At 42.6% G+C, this 26,124-nt stretch overlaps 1 protein-coding gene and 1 long non-coding RNA gene across 7 annotated transcripts in view; one reads left to right on the top strand and one right to left on the bottom strand.

Moving 5' to 3' along the window:
* The window catches only part of LOC147227100 (C4b-binding protein alpha chain-like), a 14,805-nt gene extending 6,793 nt beyond the window's left edge, over positions 1–8,012 (top strand). The window contains exons 5-13 of one of the 6 annotated variants that reach the window (XM_086158883.1): positions 215–288; positions 1,184–1,363; positions 1,456–1,635; positions 2,315–2,374; positions 2,967–2,981; positions 3,556–3,603; positions 4,551–4,632; positions 6,413–6,473; positions 6,773–8,012. In XM_086158883.1, the coding sequence (XP_086015009.1) occupies positions 215–288; positions 1,184–1,363; positions 1,456–1,635; positions 2,315–2,374; positions 2,967–2,981; positions 3,556–3,603; positions 4,551–4,632; positions 6,413–6,473; positions 6,773–6,775 (703 nt within the window). In that variant the 3' untranslated portion in view covers positions 6,776–8,012. The remainder of the gene's footprint in view (positions 1–214; positions 289–1,183; positions 1,364–1,455; positions 1,636–2,314; positions 2,375–2,966; positions 2,982–3,555; positions 3,604–4,550; positions 4,633–6,412; positions 6,474–6,772) is intronic. The other 5 variants (XM_086158885.1, XM_086158886.1, XM_086158884.1 and 2 more) reach the window with 5 other exon arrangements.
* LOC147227099 (uncharacterized) lies at positions 7,413–26,124 on the bottom strand. The gene is made up of 5 exons (XR_015107073.1): positions 25,998–26,124; positions 24,527–24,587; positions 23,637–23,746; positions 22,782–22,886; positions 7,413–9,868 (listed from the first exon to the last, which is right to left on the bottom strand). It is a non-coding gene; the product is annotated as an uncharacterized LOC147227099 (long non-coding RNA).

Raw genomic sequence — 26,124 nt, 5'->3', positions numbered from 1 at the left:
GTCAACAAATGGCTGGGAGCATTAGGTTTGATATAGACCTAACTTCCGCTGAGGAATCTCTTGATGGTTGTATTCCTTCCCTGGTTTGTCACTGAAAATGTCCTGAAAAACCAGGGAATTCTGACTGTGCTTCTGAATCCAAACACACCATGTACAACTACAAACATTAACACTTTTTTTTAAAAAAACATTTTTTCTTTTTTTTTTTTATTAGCTACATCTTGGTGGGTAAAAACAAAATCCGCTGTGGAGACCAAGGGTGGCTGGACCGCCTGCCAACATGTGAAGGTTGGTAATTCACCTGGGTTTAACTGCTTGCCAGCCCAGTATCCTCATATGAGGATGTTGTGCTCAAAGTTCCCTGCACCTTTAATTCAGATTTTATTCTGGTTGACAGTCCTCACTTCATGTATAGTTGCTATAAAATTAGCAGTTGTACAAATGGCCAGTGATGTATCCTGTTGAATACATTGAAACAGAATGATGGGACTCCTACACAGGGAGACCAGCTCTACCGCCAGAGTGGGTGTGGAGGTACCAAGATAAACACTTTAAATAGTTCAGTACGGCGCACAAGATAGTGGTGAGACCAGCGATGCTCTATGGACTAGAAACTGTTAGAATGACAAAAAGACAGGAGGCAGAATTAGAAGTTGCAGAGATGAAGATGTTGAGGTGCTCTTTGGGAGTGACCCGGGTGGATAGGATCAGGAATGAGTCTATCAGAGGAGCAGCACATGTTAGATGTTTTGGAGAGAAGGTCAGAGAAGCCAGACTGAGATGGTTCAGTCATGTACAGAGGAGGGATAGAAAATATATTGGTAGACGGATACTGGAATTGACTAAAGAGAAGATTTATGGACGTAGTGAGAGTGGATATGAAGGTAGTTGGTGTGAGAGAGGAGGATACAGAGAAAATAGGGTTAGATGGAGAAAGTTGATTCGCCGTGGCGACCCCTGAAGGGAAAAGCTGAAAGAAGAAGAAGACTGGGTAATGACCATTGTCCTCATATGAGGGCATCTTTTTTTTTTTTTTTTTTTTGGCCAAAATTACACCATGTTCATGAAAATATGTGATATAACAGGAGCTTATAAACATGGCAACAGAGTGCATTTCAACTGTTTGATTAAAAAAAAATAAATAAAAAAAATAACCGCATTCCTTTTTTTTTTTCTTTTGCAGTGGTGAAATGTGACCCCCCCCTTAAATCTGTAGGAGGCAGTTTCGCACCTGTGAAGGAGATTTACAGTTATTCAGATGCGGTGAGGTACTCGTGTGATGCACCACTGGTACTCAATGGATCAAGATCTTCATCCTGCTCAGAAGACAGAACGTTCCAGCCCGCCCCTCCGACCTGTGTCAGTAAGGGCTTTTTTTTTTTCCGCTCCATTTTTTTTTGCATTATTGTGTACAGTTCACTTTACACAGCATCCCCCCACCCCACCCCCATACAGAGGTTAGCTGTGCAGATGTAGTCCCTGAAAATGGCGAGTGGGTTAGTGGATCTCGACCCCCTTACGAGTTCAAGTCTATGGTCACGTTCAAGTGCAAACAAGGGTATGAGATGACCGGAGCATCCACGGTTACCTGCAACATCGAGAGCCAGTGGTCACCAGACATTCCAAAATGCTCAAGTAAGTTATTGTCGTAATATATCTGGCGTTTACTTAACCTGTTGATTTATTTATTTATTTGTTTGTTTGTTTGTTTGTTCGTTTGTGTATTTATTTAATCAATTAACAAAGCCAAAAATCATAAAACACCTTTCAGAGGTGGCTGAGAATCATGATGATTTTTTCCCCCCTAATTGGAAAACAAATGATTAGATCTATAAAGGAAAACTACATAATCAAACATAATGTCCAAGTTAGAAGGGAGACCGACATAAGTCCCGCCTAGCTAAAAAGTCCCAAGTAAATATGGCTCTTATTGCACTTAAAAAGACAAAAAGTACATCTTTATTTGAAGATAATGAAGGACTGACTGGAGCTCGCCAAAAAAAAAAAAAAAAAAACATGAAATGCCATTTTAGAAATTATCCGAAAATTCCGGGGGGGCATTTTCAGGGAAATTATACAAGACGTTAAATCGATAAATCAAGAAAATCTCACCAAGCTCAAAGGTCTTTTCAGGCATTTAGACAAGACATGGAATCAAACTCCTGCCCTTAACAATCAAATCATACACACTGATTTTTCGTCGCCTTGGACACGCATCCACCGTGTAGTCGTGTCTTTCGGGTCAACCAATCAAATAACAGTGATTCCGGCCATCATCTCTGACAGTAACTCTTACCTGATTTTATTACCGCAGGAATCAAGACGACCACCACCACCACCACCAAATCGCCCCCACAGCCGCCGGCCACACCAGGTAGCAGCGCTGCATGGGTCCAAACTCAGTGCCTGCTGCCCCAAGCCAAACCCACCAAACCAGCAAATACTTAAATTGCCCAAAGACTCAAAATTAATGAGGGGAAAAATACAAAAACAAAATAAATGACAAGAAATTTGATCCAAAATTAGAAATAAATGGCCTTATTTTGACAAGGAAATTAGCTTGGGGGAAAAAAAGGTCCCCAGTTAGAAATTCTACTTGTGACCAGAAAGAAACAAAAAAACAGAAAGTTACCCAAGAGTTTGCCCGAAAATATGCAAAACCAAACCAGCAAATGTGGAAAATGAAAATAGAGCCACAAAACCAGCAGTAAATTTAAAATGACTGTGAAACCATCGACGAATTAGCAAGAAGTTGCCTCAAAGGTTCAACAAAAAGGTCAAATAGGAAAATAATACCAGTAATATCCTTCTGCTATTATCAATATATATATTGATTAGAAGATTTGTTTGTCAGTGTTAGTGTTGACGCTCGCTTTTATGCACGTCTTCCATTTGATTTCCGTAAGACGGATTTTTTGGAGAAAACTGGTTCCCCCGTCTGAAGCTGCTGTCTTTGTTTGTTTCAGAACCTACTGACCCAGGTGAGTTTGCGAGGCAGACCCTCCTGTGGGATCAACAGAACCACTCACAAGGAGCCAACGATAATCATCCCAACACACACACACATCTATATGTGTGTGTATGTATATATATATATATATATATATATATATATATACATACACACACATATACACAGTGGGGAGCACAAGTATTTGATACACTGCTGATTTTTCAGCTTTTCAGCCGACTCCCAAAACATGTAGAGGTCTTAAATTTTATCATAGGAGAGGTTGGAGTTTGATTGAGTGTGTGGACAGGTGTCTTTTATACAGGTAAGGAGTTCAAACTGGTGCAGTCACATTTCTTACTGGTTGTCAGGTGATCTAATACTTGTGTCATGCAGTGAAATGCAAATCAATGACTTCAAAATCATACAATGTTTTTCTGGATTTTTGTTTTACATTCTGTCCCTCACAGCTGAAGTGTACCTATGATAAAAATAATAGACCTCTACATGCTTTGCAAGTGGGAAAAGCTGAAAAATCAGCAGTGTATCAAATACTTGTGTGTGTGTGCAAAAACAAACCACCCCCCTTCTGTTTTGTCTTTTAGGCAGTGACGCCTCTTCTGTGTCCAGGACATTGGGGATTGTTTTTGGCGGTGAGTTTCAAAGCCTGCTTTAGGATATTATTGTTGGGCTGTGTAAAAAGAGGAAGTAGTATGGGTGTATCTGTTTCGATGTGAGTGTGTGTGTGTGTTGGGTAATGAACACGGTCCCTGAGACAAAAATACATTTTATGTAGGGGACAAACGAACAGTAGGACGGTTTGATTACAATGATGTTTGTGATGATTTGGGTTATCAGCTGTGGCTTGTAGTGCTGTGAAATGTAACCTACTAAACCACATTGCTGATAACGCAAATATGGGACACCATCGATCATGATGCAAAGAACATTATACTCCTTTTTCTAATTTAAAAGAAAAGGAAGCAAGAAACATTGCCTTTTACCGGTACAGAAACATCAGAAAGATCCCAGCTCAGTGTGGGCGGCCTTCCGCCTCGACCGATTGATTTTACAATCTATTAGATCATATGTATTAGAAAATGTAGAATTTGAATTCGCTCATAGGCATCTCGCAATCAAGACATGGTTTTTTTAGCCTGGCGGGAAATTATTTTAAAGAATCAAAAAATTAGGTGGTTTAAAAGAAAATCAAACATCAAAATTTGGAAGTAGATTTGAGAAGATTTGCTGGAAGTCGACAGGAGATTCAGAAAACAGATAGATGTCAGGATAAAACACTCAAAGGTCATTGACCTGTTCATTTAAATTCCTTTAAGAAGCCGAAAACGGCCGCCGCACCTTTGGAGACGTGTTCCATCTGATCGATGTGTGTGATTTTAAGGCTTCTGGCTGAGTGGAACAAAACGCATGGGATAATTCGGTTTGCCTTGAAGTTTCAAGTGTGCTCGAACCACTGCCCTCATGTTTAAAGCACAACTTCACCGCCAGGTTTCATCACTCATGGAAACAGGATCAGTCGTCATCCTCACCCCCCTCATCCTTAATCAATTCCATTGTCTCTCCTCTCCCCCCATAATAGTCCTTGGTAGTATCATCCTCCTCCTCCTGGCCGGATGGTACTTTGGAGTCCGACGCGTCTCCAAAAAAAAGGGAATCAATGGGTAAAAGTGTTGCTTTGTTAAACTGCACTTACTAATGCTTCTAGTCCTTTTAACACCTTTGTGCCTATTGGCTTCGTGGATCTTTGGCGGCGGCTAATGGTCCGCCGCCTGTTCTCTTGGTGCTGTGTGCACGCATGCGCCGTCCAATATATGAATGTGTGTTGTCATGCATGTTTGCGGTGTGCTGTCAGTCTCACGTTTGTTTTATTGTTGGGTCCAGGTTTTAAGCGCCCGACTTTTATTTACGTACGACATTAGCGGTTCTACCAAGGTCCCTTAGTGCCCACATGAAAACTTAGAACAGTTCAGTGTGATTGTTGCAAGGTAAAGTAAACCGCTCCGTGTTCACTGGCAAATCCCAAGATTTGGTTGTCATTCGGGGTCTAACGTGAGCCTCCTGAACTCGATGAACATGATGGCTCTCCGCTCTTACCAGCTTTCGGCGTTGGAGTGGAACGCCGTTCGGCTCATCTTTTTTTTTTGGGGGGGGGGGCTCCGTTATCCTCTCCAACCCGACACCCTCCAGAGTTCTATTTTTTCTTATCGTCCACGATGTAGTTTCCCCTCCGGGCCGACGTTGCTGTGTTGGCTTTGGTTTTTGGGCCGATGCGCCAAGTCCGGTTTCCACAGTCATTTAGGCACAGTTTCCACAACAACGCATTTGGGTGAAGACGCACAACTTTGGTATTCTCTTGTCCGTCAGTCAACACAAGAACAATGTTTGAGGCACCAGAAATCGGAACAATTCAGAACAATGGTTGCCAGAGAGGAAAGATTTTAGGAAACGAGGAAACGTTCTAGAAATGAGCACGGTTGCTGTCATTTGGCGTGCATTAGTTGGTCGACCACAAGAACAACCACGAGTACTGTAGAGCAGTTCCACTGCACGGTTGACGTTGACATTTGACACCCCACACCGCCAACTACTGGCCCGGCGTGTCCACTGCAGCGCTCTAACCACCATTTATGTTCCGTGCGATCAACTGATGTGATTATTATTCAGCGGCCTTATTCAGAATCTGTCATTTCAGCGTTGTCACAAGCAGCACCAACTTCAGCAGTTTAGTTTTGGCACCCTTGTTTGATATCTAGATTCCATTTCCTCTCTTTGGTTGACGATTCCGGTGTCTAATCTATTTTTGTTTTTATCTTGGCTGGTTAGACTCCGTGAACACTCTTGTTTCCTGTCGATCTTCATTTCTGCTTTTCACAGAGAATCCTTTTAAAATAGGGCTGGACATTAAATGAATGAATAAATAAATATTTGTGCATAATTCATCTTTAATGACATCTTTACTGGAATATCCATTTTTTTGTGGTAAAATTTCAGTTAAAATCCAGTACTTTTTTTTTTTTTTTTTTAGATAAAAAAATCCCTTTTTAATTTACCCAACTGAGTCCTTTGCAAGCAATTATGTGGTTCCTCCATTTTCCCAGTGGAAACAGCAGAGACTTTACCAAAATATTTGTTATTCACTTCAAGTGGAACCCAGGACAAACTCCGGTCGCTTGAGATCACAGGAGAACCCTGGAATCGCTATGGCGACCGTCCGCCATCCATAATGTCCAGCCCTACTTTGCCTTGCATTTCGCCTCCGGTGTGACCCGAGAGCCGAAATGTTTAGGGAGCGAGAGCTCAGATGATCTGTTTTGGACACACCCCTGGCAGCCAGTATGTGTGTATGTGTGTCTGTTTATATGTACATGCACGTTTGCACGTGCGCATGGCTTCCTGGTCTCGCCGACGTTTGGATGTTGACTCGTAGTCATTGGGTTGCAGCTCTGGGAATCATCGCCGGGCCGACGAGGCCGCGAAGGAAGAAGAGGGACTGACGCTCTCGGTAAGACGGCGGGTCCGCCGAGCAACTTCCGGGTGCAACGCGCTCTGACTAAACCGGGACGGAAAAAAACGCTTCCCGCCGTCCGTCCGTGTGCTTCTCCCGCTGCCCGTTTAAACGACCTCCCCATCCCCACCCCCATGTCATCCCATGCTTCTTACTAACCAGCTGGACAGCAGCCTTTGCTCCACCTTTTTTTTTTTGGGGTTGTTTTTGTTCTCCTTGCAGGACCGCAGCCGCGTCGGATGCCTCTCTGTCTTTTAACAATTCTGGCCTCTTCGTCTCTCCATCTCTCCCTCCAGTAAACGCAGTGGCGCTGTTGGTCCCGTACATCTCTAGGTAAAAAGGTTGAAGGACTGAGGACTCGGGTCTTAATTGCCACCAATATTCAGCGAATGCCGCTTCCAGCACCTGCTTTTTGACTCGCCGCCCCATTCCAGATGGAGTTGTCCGGGACGTTCTCGCCGTCGTCTTGGCCAGTATTATCACCACCTCCAGGACGCGAAGCATGACGGGGTTCAGGACTTTGCCTCTTAGTCTGGAGTGCCAGCTGGAATCCCAGTAGAAATGATCTTTTACTGCAGAAACTCGCAGAAATCATATTTTTCCATACTTCAGCAAATCATGTTTTTTTTTTTCCGTGGGACGATTAGCAATTGCTTCTAATTTCCTCTAATATTCAAATGTCTTTTTTTGTTTTTTTGGTTCTTTAACAAATTGTTTAAAAGAGTGTCAGAGTCCCTTTGTTCCAGATGTCGTGATTTTCTGTCAGGCAAGACAATATCAGTGCTGGATTTTGGAAAGGTACATTGAATTGAAATTGAACAGAAATAACAAAAAAAAAAAATCAGTTTTGTTTAGGTCAAAATGTATAATAAATATAGCAAGAAAAATTGAGAAAATTTTGTTAGGGATAATTTGTGCAAAAGCATACATCCCCTCTTTCTTTTTTTTCTTTTTTTTTTTTACAAAAACTGGTAAAAACCTAAATGGTTTTAAAGAAATGAATGTATAAGTAAAATCTCTCAACTGAAATCACCAGAAGCAATGAAAGGAATGTTAAAAAGTTAACCACCCAAAGGTCACCGTCAGTCCACTTGTCCCAGCTTCCCACCTTGGCTTCTCTGCTTCGCCCACTTCACCTGCCGTTCTTCTAAAGCACCTGCGTGCTGTTTGAGCAGGCAGCCGGGGCAGCCAGAGCAGGCAGCCAGAGGCCTGGGCACCTGCATGGAGGCCCCGCCACCTCCCTCATATCATCAGAATTGTGAACTTTTTGCACTGCAGTGTCACGTAAAGGCAAACAAAAACCTGCAGACCCAAGAATTGCTGCGTTCGCAGTTTTTTTTTTTTTTTTTTTGAGCATTGTCTCAGAGCTTTTGCACTTATCTTATTTATTGAATTACACATATCTGTACAATTGTTTTGTTTTTCAAAAAAAAAAGTACTTTTAATGCATAGTGTTACCTTGATCTTTATTTTTTGTATATGGTGTTATTGCTACTGATTGATAAAATGACAATTAAAACAAACACAAACACGTGGGTTTCATTCATTCAATTGTGAAGTTGTTTAGTTTTGACTCCTGATTTAAAAAAACAAAATCCTGAAATCCATTTTGAATTAATGGAACTTTGGTGCTCCAGATGCTTCATGTTTGTCTCCACCTGGTTTTCTCTCAAACTTTCTTAGGCGCTTCAACTCAGCTGCAGGAACTCATGGTGTCCTTAACACTTTACACCGTTGAAAATTGTACTTATCTTTTAGGATCATATGTTTGTGATTTTTTTGCGTATTATTCCAGGAGCACAATTTTTCAATTAAAAGAAGAAAAACACTAAAGGTTTTATATATTGCGCTATTATGTAACTTTAATCAATGTTTTAGAAAGCTGGTTCTGATGCACGAAAGTCCAGTCTTTGAGGTAATATTTAACAATGTTAATGAAAGATGTTGCAGAAACCAATAGATGAGATGCAACAGTATCTTGATAAAAGTAATTCATTGTAGTGTGTGTAATTGTAGTATTTATAAGTATAAAATATGAGCTCCTGTGCTAAATGGGTTGCTGCCCCCCTGTGGCTCCAACATGGAAACGCAATAAGGGCAAATAAGGTGCAGGATAAGGAAGTACTGAGATACTTCATTTCTCCTGCTAATTCTCATACTAGCTTCAGAAAAAAAAATACTGTAGTATAAATGACAGTATATGTGCAGCCAGAACAGTTTTCATCAAGACCAGTAGCCACATACAATGTCAATTTTTTATTTTATTTTTTTTAGTATGCGTAGAGTGTAACAACACAATATACTTTTATTTTTTTGAGAATTAAGAGTTTAAAATATAAGACCTTATGACATAAAATATAACTTCACCAAATCTACAATCCAGTGTCTCACAGACAAAAAATAGGTTGAAAAGTAAGAAAGCAGCGATGCTGTCTGGTTTAGACAGTTGCATTGAAGAAGGGAAACAGAGTTGGACATTTCTGGTTCCCTTTGAGATTGAAACTGCAAAGAGAATACTTGTTTGTGTGGTGAAGTTGAGACTGCGAGGTTAGTTGGTGTGAGAAGATACAAAGAATGGGGTTAGATGGAGGAGCTTGATTCGCTCTGGCGTCCCTTGAAGGGGGCAGCCAAAAGGAAATTGATCCGCAAAAAATATATCCTACAATTATAAAAATACAAAATAAAAAACATGATAATGAATGAAATTGTCTGATAAAGACACATGAGAAATTTCGCAAATTTTAACTTCCAATATAATAAGACATTTTCAATCAATTTTCTATTCAGTCAAAAACAATTCACTTGTTCAATGAGAGCATTTCAATAAAATACAATAATTCTTTTCCTGGTTACAAAGAATAACAAATATACAAAATAAAGAAGAAAAAACTCACATCGGCCAAAGAAAAGAGGGAGAAAAGATTAGAATTCACCTATAATGATCCCATAATGGGCACATTTCAATGAAATTTCGATATAAAACAACAACAAGAAGAACCATAATAATAAGATGAATAAAAGACAGTAAACCCATCAGAAGATACTCCAGCAGGGTTCGGCCTTCTTCAGTCAGCGTGGGGGCCCGGGGTCCGGGGCCGGGGGCCCGGGAGGATATCTGTCCTTCACTGTAACCGATTTCAAATGGTGCTAGAAACAGGAGGAGACTCTGAACACCAAAAGAAATCGGTCAACCTTGGAAAGAGGACAAGGAGCTGCGGCCGATCTCGTCCCGGGTCTCCTCAGACGACGTCCGAGGCGCGTAAACACTCCCCGCCCCAAGAACACTGATTTCAAATGGTGCTAGATGGACCAGGATTCTCTAAGCCACCATCTGAAACCAGCTTCCAAGGGGGGCACGTCGGTCTGCCGACGCCAAACGCTGCCGCCGGGATCTACAAGAGACCAGCCAGATTAGAGCAGAGATTAAGATTAGGAGAGATTACGGTTCATTTGGGGTTCATTTTGAAAGAGAAAATCTCAATTTTCTCAAGTCTAAATGTCTTATTTAAAGTACATTCATGTCATTTTAAAGGAAATTAAAGATGATTATTTGTGGACTTTTCTTAATAGTTTCATATAATTTCTTTCATATTTTAATGATTTGGGGATGGGGATGGGTCAATATTCCAAAGAATTCGTTTTCTTTCTTTCTTTTCTTTCTGATTTTTCTGAATTTTCCAGTAAATTCCGAGTAATTTGATTAATTTCTTGTTCACTTTAAAATCAGTTAACAACTTTTAAATTTGGTTTTTATTATTTAAGCTAACTCTTATTTATGGGTTATTTATCATGCTTTCCAATGACTCTAATGGACTCTAGATTTCTTTTTTTCCTGCATGGCTATATTAAGTGAATGGCTCCTTGACTTCATTTTGATTTTAAGATAAAACATTTCTTTTTAATTTACAGACTTGACATTGTACATTTTTAATTCTGCTGAAAAAGTTATTGCTAAAACACACATACTTTTATTTACATTTCTAAAGTCTAAATCTTTAATATATTTATTTGTGTTTTAGTGTTTTTTTTTCCAGATTTTTTATGCAATTTCTTGGAGCAAGTTTGAGGTTTTTATTTCTAATTACAATGTGATTTCAAGGTAATTACATTTATAAGTTTATAATTCATTCAGTTGTGCAGATTTTGAAGTTTCTTCTTCTACAATTAAATTAATGATCTCACATATTTTTACCAGATACAGACCTTAAAGATTTGTACTTTTCTCTTTATTGTTTTCTCATTTATTTCAAATTATTGTTCGCTTGTTTGTGTTTCTTTTTTTACATTTCTGTCTTGAATTTTTTTTTAAGAATTCTGTCTTGCTACTTTCAGGGCGGGGACTCGAGGGGTTTGAGCGGTCGTCCTTGGAACCCAACATTCCTGGTTCGATTCCAGGAGGTGTCCTGAATGTGACAATAAAGGTCTTTCTTTTTCTTTGTATCTATCTAATTTATTGTTTTAAATTCATAACGTGTTTTGGATTTTTCGGCTGCTGAAGCTATGCCACGGCCTCCGTGTCGGGGAGGAGCCCAGAGGAATGTAAGCCGGGAGCTGCGGCCCTGAGGACGTTGGTGTCGGTGACCCCCAAACCGGTTGTCGAGGGAGTCATATTTGAAAACATATTTATAAAATATAATTTCATATAGAATTCTATATAAAATGTATATATATTATATATATTTGAAAACATATATTATATGTATACATTTTCAAATATATATTTTTTCAAATATATATATTTTTTTTCAAATATATTAATTTAAAATATATATATTAGATATATATATACATACACACGCATATATATATATACATACACACATATATACTGTATATATATATATACATACATACACACATATATACTGTATATACATTTGTATAAACATATATATATATATACACACACATACATATATATACATATACAATATACATATATTTATACATACATACATATATATTTGAAAAAAGAAAAAAAAATATGTATACATACGCACATATATATATACATATACATACACATATATACAAATATATACACACATATATATACACACACACACATATATATATATTCAAATATGGACTGAATTTAGTGCACAACTGGACTGACCAGCAAAGCATGAAATATTTTCACATGGAATTTTCACCTTTAACTATTAATGTTTTGGTTGTCAACCTCGATACCCTTTTTTTTTTTTTTTTGGAAAGCCCTGAAGGCAGTGCTCAAGATACTCCTCCAGTGCTCGACATCACTCGAATGATGCGCAGGATACGCTTTCGGACACGGACGGAGGCGTTCTTTGGTTTCGTGCCTATTTCGGTCTGTCTCCTGGAAGCTTCGCAGACAGAGCAGAGCAGTACCACTGACGGCCACAGGGGGCAGTGTTAACTGACTCCCCACAATGTGAGAAAGTTAGAAAAATGGCGGGAGTTTTCAAGGCGAGGTGGAATCACCTGAAGAGCGAACGACACTATGTGCACCCATTCGATAGCCTACACGGACCTTCGTCGTCGTCTGCCACGCTGCCTCTGATTTGGCTTTTTTAGCAGGAGATACCAAATAGCCACCGTGCTCGTCGCCTTGCTTCCTGTCAACCGAGTGTCGCCTCCTTGCTATTGAACTGATCATTCATGCCGATACAATGGAAAGAATAAATGAGCCTTCCAATCAATCCAGGAGATTAAATCCCAAAAAACCATGTCTTGTATTTTTTTGTTAATCATTTACAGAGTTTCATATTTAAAAATAGTTTTGATGATTTCCTGGTTTATTTTGAAAGGTAATTTTTTTTTTGGTACTTACCTGATCTATTAATTTTCTCTTTTTTTTTAAGTAATTTCCATCAATTTTTAGATCAATTTCCATGCAGATTATTTATTGACCTTTGATTGGTTATTGAAGACAAGATGTTGTTTTTCAAAATGTACTCAATTTTGCATTGTTTCTTTAAGTCACTTGTACTAAGAATATCATATTGTTATTATTTATAAAATCAATAATAATAATTATTATTATTATTATTAAAAATGTAAAAAATTGAAAGTACTTATTTATTTGTATATTGTCTTTATTAATCCTGAATTGTGTTTTTCAGGAGATTACCTCCTATTTTGAGATGATTTCATCCCTGTGATGTGGAAACAAACGTAGAAGACAAAAAAATCCTTCGAAATAAAAGCCAGCGTCAGAATGACGCTGAAGGAAAATACCAAATTTACCAAATATTGATGAATAGCAAGCACTTGTCAAGGCTGTAAACTGGGGTTACAAAAAAGTCACAAGGCTTGAACTTTAGTCCCAAGAATTTCTCTTTTCACTAAAGTCCGAAGTCTAAAGTACCATATAAAAAAAAAAGTACTATAAAAAGTGTCATGTCTAACCAAGATAGCTAAATTTTATCAAGGATTTCTCATCAAAATCTTCTTGTCTTGGCAACTGGACTTGAATTTCTTCACTTGAAGATGTTTCGCCCCTCATCCATGAGGCTTCTTCAGTTCTAATGACCTCTGAGGAGTTTCTGAATATAACTGATATAAGTCAATTATAAATTGGGAAACTCCCCAACAGGTCATTGAACCGAAAAAGCCTCTTGGATGAGGGGCGAAACATCTTCAAATGAAAAAATTCAAGTCCAGTTGCCAAGACAAGAAAATTTCAACAAGAATTCACCACGACCCGGTTGACTGAGAACCTCCACAGTTACTTTATCTGGGATTCTTAAGTATCGAAGAACATCGGAGTCACTACACTGAAGTTCGGAGTGTCGAAGAAAATACAAGGAAATACAAAGTCTTAAGACCAAGTCTTTAGAAGTCCCGAAAAGAAGTCTTAAATTATTGCAATACCGGTCATTCTTTTCAAACGTTAATTTGTAAAATATCTGTAAAGCCTTTACAGTAAAGACACAAGTCTTTGGGTCACATTCCAAGCCAGGTTATCCCACAAAAGTTGCACTTTTGTCCAAACGAACGACACCCCAATTAGTGTAACGACCCCCTTAGACTTAGTTTCTGTCATTTTACTTTACGTAACAAACTTCCATAACCTAGAGCTGCCAAAATCCCTAGCTGTTATATTCGGTAAATCCCCACGGGCCATTAGAACTGAAGAGGCCTCTCGGATGAGGGGTGAAACATCTTCAAGTGAAGAAATTCAAGTCCAGTTGCCACGAAAAGAAGTCCCAAGTCTTTACACTCGAATCCCCCAAAAGTCCAACTTCTCAACACAAACGCAAAACAAAACTCAAAAACACAAAGGCTTCAGCTGTTGAGTATATGTCAAACCTGAAATCTCAAGACCCAAGTTTTAACACTCGAGACCCATAAAATCTATCAAGATTTTGCTGTATCACATATTGTCGGTCTTCTGAAGTCTCCAAATTCAAAGTCAGTGACTCAAGTCCTGAGTGTTATCGCTGGAGTCCCAGAACATTCTTCGGGTCTGATTGTCCGTGTCACTCATCTGAATTCCAAAGACAAAAGCGATGAGTCTCAGGTTCAAATCTGAAGCTTCGAGTTTTCGAGTCCAAAACGAGTTGTAATATTTTCTCAGCAAAAGCAGCCGATAGCATAAATGAATTTGAATGGAAAATAATTTTATTAAACCTGCCACGTTAGTCTTGTCCCTGTTAAGACTGATTGGAAACCCAGGGAATCGGCTCTATCTAGTCGTCCAGACTTGGGACCGACAGCCTTTCTGAGTCACCTGTGTTACAAATCAACCCAGTTCAGATGAGATGGCGTCCTGGGTCCGAGTCATGTGACAGTCGGACAGGCCGAGTCAATGTTTGCTACACTGATGCCTCCAAGGTGGGGAAGATGCTTGACGAGTCCAAAGTCTTCCATACGCCTTACAAGGTTAAGAAAACTTTTAAAAAGTTGACAAAATATTTCCCAAAGCAGTTCAGAAACACCTCCCTCTACTCTAACTTTGTTTAACTCAATGGTACCGAGTCTTAAAAGTCATCGGCATCTTTGAGGCGAAGCTTTCCTGATCTTGTCAAGGAGAACCGAATGTGCCGAGCCCCGAGTGTTTACATTCAAGTCCCAGAAGAGCCCAAGAAGAGAACGGTTTTGTCAAGTCTGCAGTCATCGGGGTCACGAGTTTTGAAGCCCAACCTGAACGCCTCACCATAGAAACCAGTCTTGACACTGATTGTCGAGTCTCAAACTTGTCCTGAGTCCAGAAGTAAAGGTGTGTTTTTTTGTTTGTTTTTTTTTTGCTTGAAAAGACTGCATCAAGTCCCTTGAGTCATCGGGCGCCAGTCACGAGCAGAAGTATTCTCTATGACTGTTTGATTTCTCTCAGCAGCACCTTTGAGTGACTATTACTTGATTTAATGACTTGAAAATGTTACGTTCACATCTTCATCCTTTATTTCTCCCTGATATTCAAAGAGGATTTATGATCATTTAGTAATCACCTGAGGCATTGAATGCTTTTTCTGTCTTTTTCCTTAACACATTTCTTTTTTTAAATTTCAACTGAAAACTAATTTCTCCCTGATTTTTCTTTTTTTGATTTCCTCTTCCCTTTCCTTCTTGCTCTTTTTTTCTTTAGTGGAACAACATAATCATGTTGGGTTCCTTGAATGTTGAGAAAAAATAGATAAAGTGAATTTACAAGAAAAAAGGGCCCAAAACTTTACTGAATAATTGTAAAGATCAAGGAAATCATCCATTGCTAATTGATTAATAAACAAGTTGATGAATAAATACAAAAAGATAAATGAATACATTTCAAGATAAACACACAGACAAATAAACAAAATAAATGCATTGATATGTAGCTAAAGAGACTTAAGAAGATAAAAAACGATGAACTGAAATATGCATAGATGAATTAATAAAAAAAGATAAATAAATTAATAAAGAAAAATGTATAAAATGACAACTAAAAAGGTAATATATTTTTAATGATGAAATAAATAAAAATACAAATGAAAGGTAAATAATCATTAGTACATATATAAACAGACAAATATATAGTTACACAAACAAATGTGAATTTGATGTAAGTAGACGGTAAAATAATTTTTTACATTTTATGCTATTAGATAATTTAGTAATATTAAATCCCAGTTGGACCATATTTTGTAGAAATGCTGATATTTTGCCCGATGTCACTCCGGCCCAAAGAGAACTATTATGGTCTGTAAGGAGGCCCCGTCCATTACACTGATCCGTGTCGTTCAATAAGTAATGAGCCTTTCAGTCGCGTCCACTGTTTCTACCTTGATCCCGATCAGACCCCGGTCACGGTCACTCCGACGGCGCCGCTGACGTAACAGGCTGGGGTTCTCAACGCTCAGAGAGAGGGGGATGAAGAGAGAGAGAGAGAGAACCAGAGGGAGAGGAGGAACACACCCACATTGCCACTCTGACAAGAACAGGCGCAAAGCACGCATGGCTTAGAAACACAGGCTCACCTGCAGGCCTGCGCGCACGCACACACACACACACACACACACACACACACACACACACACACACACACACACACACACACACACACACACACACACACACAACACACACACACACAAAGGATTAGAGAGATCTGCCATCCCCTTCACACTGAACGAAGTCAAACAAGCAGCAGCAGAAGCAGTGAGAGGGTGGGGCCGGACAGGTAGCAGCCAGTTCGCCCACTTTTTAGCTTTGCAAAATGCGAAAAGAAAATCCGCCTTAGACATCCTGGCGGACTACCTGGGATGGTTGTCCAGCCGCCCCCACCCTCCCCCCGGGATAAATTACTACAGCACTTCCTGGAATTGCCACAAATTAAGCTAAAACAAGCTTTGACTTTCTCAACAGCAGGTTGAATCCCCGTCAGGTCAAAACGATGTCTCACCGCCGAGTCTCACGGAAACGGCGGCGATGGCTACGACAAGACCGTAGGTGTCTGGCTCCTGCTAGCTAACCCCCCTCCTCCGCTCCTCCCGTCAGAATTGTTTGTTGCTTGTGTGCCACTGGGACTGTTGTGTAATGCTTATAAAAGATTTAAAGGGACAGAAGGCCTTCCGCCGCAGTAGCAGTCACAGCGGGATCAGCGCCGGAGCTGCGACCCCCCCCCCCCGTCCCCGCCCTCGAGGGCACCAGGGAGCCCACCATGCAGGGAATAGCGGCGCCACATGTGAGCCTGAGTACCATCAGGCTGAATCCCTCTGTTCATTAAAGGCCATATTATATGGTTATTAACACACCGATGCATTAAGTGGATAACAGATGCATTGTAATTGTGTTATTACCATTGACGAAGACCTGATTAGCAGAGGCCGCCTGAGAACGCCGATCCAAACGCCTCATTTCCTCCAACCATTTACAATTAGCATTACTGACAAACTTGTGTGACCTTCGTCCCTCTAACAAGCCTGTCCTGTGTCTCCTTAAGGCATCAGAGAAGCTCTTTCACTATTGATTAATCCGCTGATCATTTTGTCCATCAATCGATCAGTTTAGGCGCAAACTTGCGTCCGGGTCGGCCCAAACCCGGGATCACCGCAACCCAGAAATACTCCATCAATGTCGTTTTACTTTTTTGAAAAAAAAAAAAAAAAAAAAAAAAAAAAAAATACGAATGCAACCTTGTGGTCAATCGTGTCGCTGGAAAGTTTGGACTCAAGATTGATATTGACCTGGATTTTTTTTGGACGCTTGTTTTTGTACGTCTTTAGTTTCGGGTTGCGACTTAGAAACGTCCGCTCCTCCTCTGTCTGACCTGCATGTGTTTTCATTAACCTGTCAAATGTTTTGAGCCAATCAGCTTTACCTCTCATTGTTTCACATGCAAGCGGTTATCACTGCATAATTCTACCCTCTGCGGAAATGACAGAAGGATTAACTGAAATTACAAAAGTTTGAACACATTAGATAGATTTTCTTTTTCTTTTTCCAAATAAATCAATTTTAAATGTTAGGCTTCTCTGAAGGCGGGGGATCTAAACTAAGCAATTTGTATTAGTGTCAATAAACCGTTGATGACTGACACATTTATTGTACATTTATCAGCAAGTGAGTATACTTTTTTATATTTTTAGAGACCAAAACTTTTTAAGAGGAATAATGCCTTTATTCCACATTTACTGAGAGGGCTGCAGCCGGTACACTGCTTATTTAGTAAGATAACAATTTAGTGGTGAAAGAATTAGAAAAAGTACATGAAAAAAACAAAGCTGTGGCAGAATAATGACTATATTGATCATCAATGAGTAATAACTAATAAGGCGTTATTACATTGTAAATAAAACTTATTACAAGGGCTCTGGCACAAAATAATATTGTCAGGGAGTGTGTGTGCGTGTGTGCGTGTGTGTGTGTTGAATCTGTTGGGCAGCTATGACAGTGTGCTGCTATTGACTGCCTGTTAAGGTGCTTTTGTGAAGCCTTCACATATACATATACAAACACGCACGCACACGCGTGCACGCACACGCACACGCACACACACACACACACAGCCTGTTTTGTTAACTCATTCATAAGTAATGACCCCCGCCATGGCGGCGAAGAGGAGAGTACCAGGTTCAGCTCGGAGGCTACGGATCATCTTCTTCCTTCTGAGAGGGAGAATAAGCCGCGGCGGTGTACAGCGCGTTATCCCATCGACACATTTGGAGGGGGTGGTGTGTCTGTGTGTGTGTGTGTGTGTGTGTGTGTGTGTGTGTGGTGAGGGGTGAGAGAGAGCGAGAGAGAGAGAGATGCTGAGGATGGAAGCAGGAGCTGCAATGCAGACGGCGGCCAGCCACGCACACTCTTTTCATCATCTCCGAAACAACACAAATAGAAAATAAGCATCGGTTTTTCGGATCCTCACAGGCGCCGCGGTGAGAGACGAGGCACCGGGGGAGGAAAAGAGAACGAAGAGACAAGGCCACTTTCATTGCTATTCGCTAGCTAAAGGCCAATATTTAGCCATTCATCTTCAACAGGACGGTGTGTTTCTTTCCACTATGGCAACAAATAGAGGGGAGGAGATGGCGGCGAGGCTACAGGTCAGAGCGGGGCATCATGGCGGCATGACAGCGACAACAACAATGATGGCGTCGTTAGCATTTTGTTCAGAAAAGAACAGCTGTCGATGTTCCGGGGCCACGTGAGAAAAATTAATATCTATCTTCAGGCAAGGAATGTCAAAAAATATTAAAATGATGTAATTACGTTGTTATTAATTCATAATGTTCTCTCATATCAGGATGTGGGGATTTTGTTCACCGTTTTCAAGCATCTGACTGGTACCAACTCTGTTGTAATTCTTCTTCCTCTTCTTCGTCACGCGTGGCCCCGATCGACTCACGGGGGCCTAGCTGAAGTTTTTGTTTTGTTTTTGTTGTTCTTCCTCACCGAGGAAATCCTCGGGGAAATAAATAACTGATCCAAGACCATCTACGCCCCTTCCACCACCCTCCTCGTCACAGTCGGATTCCAGACACACACACACCCCTCCTGCTTGGGAAATGAAACACACCTACAAGCCGAAGTGCGAACCAGGCCTTCAGTCGGCGGACGGCGAAGCGGCGTTGGGTTCGGACACGCTAACATCCGCACACACAGAGACGGCGGCGACACATGAGAAACACAAACCTCGTGTTTGTCTTTTGAAACAAAACAAAGACACTTACATTCTCCGGTCCAACACGCAGCTTATAAAGCTTTTAGCAGATAATAATGAAAATCCACATTATAGTGTTTCTGCGGCTTCGACGCCTCAGCGAGACAGAACCAGCTTCTCCTGCGGCCAATCAGAGGTTGCGACTGCGGCTGCTAGCCCGCACTCGGCCAATGGCGGCCCTCGGAGTCGGGTGGTGGCGGTGGCGGCGGTGGGGCGGGGGGGGTGCTCTTCCTGTCCAATGGGAGCCCGGCTTGGCGCGGCGGCCCATGATGCGGTAGCTTTTAGGAAGTCCAGTGCGTGTGAACTGGAGAGGAGCCAACGCAGAGTCACCCGGAGAGCAGAGTAAACAACTTCTCCCTCTCAGTTTCCCTCTCTCTATCTCTCTCTCTCTCTCTCAGCGAGCGAGAAGCATGACATGTTAGCTTCCTCCGGTAGAGATAGAGAGATCCAGAGAAAGAGAGAGAGAGATACAATCTGTGCACTAGGTGAAACCCAAAAAAAAAAAAAAAAAAAAAAGGAAAAAAGTCCAGCCCAGAAATGACTGCGTCACCATCTCTGTCTCCTAACTACGCAGAAACAAATGTGTCTTGGGGAGGGATCCGGTCGAATCCGAGGGGGGGCGGAGGGAGGGAGGGGAAGGAGGGGGGGTTGGGGGGGGGAGTGAAAACACGCCACACGACCACCGGCCACGGACTGTTATCTGATATAACACACAGCCGGAGCCGCTGTCTCTATAAATACCTGCGTGACCGGCTCTCCACTCCGAACTCCATCCCGGAGTTAGAAAACAAAAGACAGAGAAACGTCGCTGCCCCCTCCACCTCCTCAACCCCCCACCATCCCCCATCCCACGCCCCCCTCGCCTCGGATGAATCCCAACTTATCCCGCCGCTCGGGAGGCTGCTATCAACCTTGCTGCGTCCCCTCAAACTCCGGTGTCGTGATGCGTTCGAGTGTCTCTTAAGGAGTCGGGGATTGTTTGTCACCTATTCGAGATGGTCCCGATGCCGCGGCAACCGGAAACTGACGGGAAACAAACAAACAGATGTACGAACAACGTCGACGAATCTGGACAAAATGCCGGCCCGGCCGCGATACTCAGAACCTTCCAGAAAAAAGGAAAAGCTCCCTTCTTTTCATGTTCTTTTCTGTCTTTCTTTCTTTTCGGCGTCACACCTCGGCAAACCTCGCCTCACCTCCGCCGCTCCATCACAACAAAGATCTGGAGGAACTGTGTCACATCTCCAGCATCCATGTTGGAGGAAAAAAGAAAAAAAAAAACTCCCCCGGACCAGCTCGCAGGAACTACAAGCAAACACGCACACACACGCACATGCAGGCACATTCAGCGGCGATGGGCAGGAGCGGATAGGCAACTACCGAGGAGGAAGAAGGAGGAAGGAGGAAGGAGGAAGGAGGAGGAGGAGAAGAGGGAGCCGAGCCGGTCCGAAACCCCCCGTGTCGGCTCCAGGTGGAGAACCGGGTGACTCTCGGCTCCTGTTTTGTCCCGACATGAAAAAGTGACGTAGCAACTAATCCGAAATCTCTCTCTCTCTCTCTCTTTCTGACTCTCTCTCTCCCTCCCTCCCCCTGGATCTCGCTCTCTCTCTCTCTCTCTCTCTCTCTCTCTCTCTCGCCCTTTCACTGCTTCGCCTCTCCAAACACACGCACTATCCTCTGTTGCCGTCTTATCTTTTATTTTTGTCTCGTCGCAGCGGTGGATCTGGAGTGACGGGAGCGGATCACTCACATAAATATATATATGTATAAATGTGTGTGTGTGTGTGTGTGTGTGTGTGTGTGGGCACACAGGCAGCTGCGTGCACGCATGCGTGATGGTGCTATTCCTCTTCCTGAGTGTGACGCAGCATTTAATTCTCCCTGCTTTTATATCGGTGTTGTGGCTGCGCAGCGACGCTGCCACACAAGGCAGAGCAGTGCGGGCCTGCCTGCCGTTAAAGGGACCCTGACACCAGCGGCTCTCCGTCACCCCCTGCCTCAATCCCTCCCTCCTCGCCCACACCTCCACCCTCTGACGCCGCCCGTGTCCCCATTTCCACTCCTCACCCCCTCTGCCCCTCTACCCCCCCTCCATAATTGGGTCTCTCTCCCTTCTCCGGTGCCGAAGACACACTCCGGCTCCGGTGTCTGCGAGGCTGAGCCTCCTGGATCACCTGACAGCCCGTTGCTTTTAAAGGAACATCGCCCGCATTCTGACATCTGTTGCATAGTCGTCCGAGGCTCTTTATGTCCAAATAAAAATATATATATTTTTTGTATTTTATTTTATTTATTAATTTCATTTTCTATTATTTAATTTTATTGTACAGCAAAGTCTAATGCGCGAGAATGGCAAATATCATGATGGCGGTCTTTTATTTTGAAAATCCAGTCTGTTTCCTGTCGATTTCTGGAAGTGATTGATATCACCATGTCATTGGCCCCACCTCCAACCACATATTTAATTTGAATATTTGTTAAAATTCCCCGTTTACTGCAGATTTTTCCGTTTTTTTTTTCCCGATTGCAAGCTCGTTCCTCACAGGTTTATAGGTGTCAAGCGAGAACTCCTGGATTGTTTTGAGCTGTTTTAGTAAAATATTACTTCAACACGATCAACACATATAGGGAATTAGCAGTAAAACTAATAGACAGGAAATGTTGAATAATCAAAGACATGCGACGCAAAGCTACAAGTAGGCATTTTTAGGTGACTAATTCCAAAGAACTTCCATGTCTACTTCCTCTTTCGATTCTGCCTGCTTCCTGCTGCGTCACCGAAATCCTCCCTGAAGCCTTCTGTATCCAGGCAAACATCGTTTAACCAAAACGAAAAATCAAGTGTTACTACACGGCAATAAAAACAGTGAACGTGACACTGTGTTTATGATGTTCCCGTATAAATACTAGGAATTGTGTAGTTTATTCTCCGCTTTACGATCCACGATCTCTGAGCTTATATTTGTTTTCAATATATTTCTTCCTGGATGAAGAACTAAATAATTACAAAATCAAGGGTATCTTCAGGATCACTGTGTGCCAATTTCTGATTATCTGTCTGTCACGACTGGATTGTCGTGAGGACTTTGGCTGTTGTCAGATGATTTCTAAAGTATTAACAATGCACACACACAGACATGAATACAAAACACACACACAACCAAATCCATTAAAGATTAACTATATGACATAACTGTTAACATCTCATTACATGCTAACCATTCACTATTGTTTTTTTTTTTTGGGGGGGGGGGTTCTTAGGGGTTCTCACAGACAAAGACAACAGTTGGGAAGAAAAATGTCAAATCCATAATAAAAACAAACAAACAAAAATCAATCATGAAAATATTTATGAAAAAAAAAAACACTTGACTCAAGAGAGCGGATGGATACTGCATTAGTAATGTAGGATGATGTGGTAGTTGCCCCCCGCACGCACCTTCACACACACGCCTACTGTGCAGGTGGTTCAATAACTGGTGCCTGATCCTTCTATCTTTGTCATTTCGATCTTTGTCACGTGTGATTTTATTTCATCCCAGCAAGAGGACGAGGAGCCGCGTTGCTTCGCTTTGAAAGAAAAACTAGCTCGGTGGCCCTGTTGCGGCACAGGATGTTTCTATCAGCACAGCCCGCGGCCCTTCTCTCGCTACCGCTTGTTCTCGGTGTCCTTTTTAAGCTTTCCTTACCTGTTGAGGTGCTTGATGGATTTGGCTCCGCCCACGCCACTTTGTCGAGCTGCGCCTGACAGGCGGGCCGGATGCTGCGGCCTCGGGCCCTCAGCCTGCAGCTCCCTGCCAGGAATAAGAGACAACCATTTTTAACAATTCAGAATAAAGTCATAGCACATACACATCCAGTGGTAATCCTTTGGTCAACTGATCTCATTGCTACTTTTATTATGACACTGTAATGAACTACATGGTTTGGATGGTTTAAAAAAAGAAGGGTAAAATAGCTTATTAACATGGACCTCGTTTTAGGATTATATTCTAACAATAAATTTGTATTCAGTACTTTATGCATGCCCATATATTCTGTGATGTTTGTATTAATTTTGAAGTAAAAAAAAAGACACTGTGTTTGAATGGAGAATAGAAGGAGACAAGGCACAACTTTTCCCCTTTGTGTGTGAGTGTGGGTGTGTGAGGGTGTCTGTGTGTGTTGGCGTAGCAACAGCAGGGACAAGCCCGGTTCTGTCTCTTTTATAGTCTCAACAAGGCTGTGCCTATTAGCTTTGTCCCCTTCATATGCTAAACTGCAATGCTATCTTTGTTCCTGACTCAACGGAGGGGCACGGGGTTCGTTTCCTTCACCTCGCCGACGGCTTCCTCGTCGGGATACAACGTACCTGATCAACACGTGGGCGTAAAAAAATTCGGAACCTCTTTGGGGGGCGAGGGGTCATGGGTTTTGGCCAGAACTCAAGTGCTGAGCTACAGTTTTGTGCTGCAGTGCGGCCGCTCTATGCTACGACAGAGCCTCAGAGGCACTTATTGTGGAACGCGTCTTCCACTACCAAGACGTTTATCTGACATACAGACCCTCAGCATCTTCCCCCCTCAGCACTCGTGGCATGTGATTGGACCGCTTCCCCCATCTGGAGCAGGAGGGATGTGGGCTTCAGCAGCCTCCCCTTTGGAGGCTGTAGACCCTTGGAGGTTGGAGAAAGAGGAACTTTGGTGGAAAAAGAATCCAAAGATGTGCTGGGGGGTGATGTGTGTGTGTGTGTGTGTGTGCGTGTACATGTGAACTGGGCCAGCTGTATCACAGTAACGCTGCAAACAGTGCAAAGCTTGGGATCCACTACGTATGAAACGCATGATACCCCATAATAATCAATCCATGTTTGATATCTTTCCTTGCAGTCTTCGATGGACAGGAGTTTTGAACATTTACTTAACCATTGGTACAAGTACCTCCAAATTCTACTCAAGTATTTCCACTTGGTTCTACTGTATGCTTCCACTGCACTACAGCTAACAGGGAAATACTTCACTTTGTACTTAACTATTTTTATTATATTAAAGACTACAAACCAAAATTATACTGTTCCTTCATTAAAAAGAAATTAAATCAATGAGGGATTCTCTCAAATTAAAATTGAATTTAAAAAGCAATCTAAAAAAAAAAATCTATTTATAAATCTAATGAGAAAATACAATACAAAAAAAAACTGCGAACGTGATGCAAACATGAAGGTGATATTTGTCAGTATTGAGGTGCAGTTTGATCTATTTCAGTTTTATTATGATAGACGTCTGGCCATAAAGGTGCTTTTCAAAGTAAAATGCCTTTCACCCATCACTCGATTTGCTGTGCGCCTCCTCTGCCGAACCGTTGCACGTGTTCCTGCAGACTTAAGGCCCTCAGCATCTCCCACCGTTGTCGGTGAACGTTACCAAGCATACCTGGGGCGGTAAAAGTAACTCACCCCGTCCTTTTCTTCACCCTCGTCACTTTCCCAGCGGCTGAAAGCCGTTCTTCACCTCAACCTGAGGAGAGACAGAGCGACAGAGAGAGAGCAGGGATTGCCAGATCCGCAGTTCAAGCTGTCTGCACACATACATTCATGTGTATACATACCCATACCAATACATACTCATTTGGAAACTGCTAAATCTATACATATACATACACATTAAAACATAGTTTCTCACTTATTATATGTATTTATATCTCGGCCCCACGATCCTTTTGTAAACATACAGGAGACAAATAGAAGCAGCATCTCCTCTTGTTACACCTGCTGTTATTAAAACATATCTATTATACATAAGTATAAATCTATACATATGTATATATATATATATACATACAGACGTCACTGAGTGGTGTGAGGGCAGAACAGCGCCACCTTGCGTTAAAGAAAAGCACTGCTCGTGGAAGAGTAAGAGGAGGAGGGTTTGTTTACATCAGGAATAAAAAGTGCGTATGATAGAAACCTCTGGATGGATGGAGTTGATCCGAAACCGGAAGCCAGGAAGGGGGGGGTCAAGAGGAGGGGGTGGGGCTTCGGCGTGGGGCGAGGGGGGGCGTCGCTGATTGATTTTCTTTGAAATTAATAATTCAACTATCTAATCCGGCTCGTTTACAGAGAACAATCTGGAAAATACCGTGACGTCACGTCCACCCGCGCGGGAACTCTCCCACGGGCGCGCGTGTTTTCGCTCTCGGCGGGGAAATTGCAAACACGCGCTCCCGCGCACGCGACGCACATCATTGCACGACATGACAGGTGCGCGAGGGTGACGCGCGCGTCCCGGCGAGAGCCGAGGCGAACGGCACGCGCGCGCGCGCTAAACCAAGCACGCCCCTCGGTGCCAAAACTACGAGACACGCGGCGGAGGCACTCGCACGCGACCCCCGTTGTGAACGAGCCCCGCGTGGACGCGCCCCCTCGCCGTCAATTAAAGGATTACGCAGTGCCGCAGGGGCGCGCGGACCTCCGCTTACACGCGAGGTAAATTGAAGTGCGCAACATTCTCGCGCAGCGGCCACCCGGTAGCCTCCCATCCCGCCACCCCCTTCCCTCCCCTCTCCTCCCCTCCCCTCCCCTCCGAGAAGAAAATGTTCTTCTGGCACGTTCTGGACGACACCTCGCTTGTTTTCGAGAGAGAAAAGAAAAAAAACACACAAAACAACTACAAACTATAAGAACTACAACAAACCGCGTCGTGGAACCTGCGCTCTTCACCGCGGGCCTGCGCGCGCCCAGCTTTTAAGAAAAAGTAGTGCGTTATGAGAGAATGTTCTGGAAATGAATAAACAGCGGGGCAAACGGGGAATGACTTACGTACACAAGCACCGGGGGGGCGAAGCGTCTAAAAGCCCGCACATCGACGCGGGCGGCTAGTCGGATGTAAATAAACACCTTCCGCCAGCTGTGAGGGCAAACGACTTACCAGCTGCGTAGCTTTCACAAACACCGCGGCGTCTTCAAACTTCGTCCGGACCCTCCGTCAACCCCCCCCCCCCCCTTCCCTTCCCCGGCTGTCGTTTCATCCACGGGGGCTTCTCGACCCCGCCGGG

This window comes from Fistularia commersonii, chromosome 14 (assembly GCF_037954325.1).
Source record: "Fistularia commersonii isolate RoL2024-O1a breed Wild chromosome 14, RoL_Fcom_v1.0, whole genome shotgun sequence".
Taxonomy (NCBI): domain Eukaryota; kingdom Metazoa; phylum Chordata; class Actinopteri; order Syngnathiformes; family Fistulariidae; genus Fistularia; species Fistularia commersonii.
The sequence above is the reverse complement of the archived record's forward strand: the minus strand, read 5'-3'. Positions and strand labels throughout refer to the sequence as shown.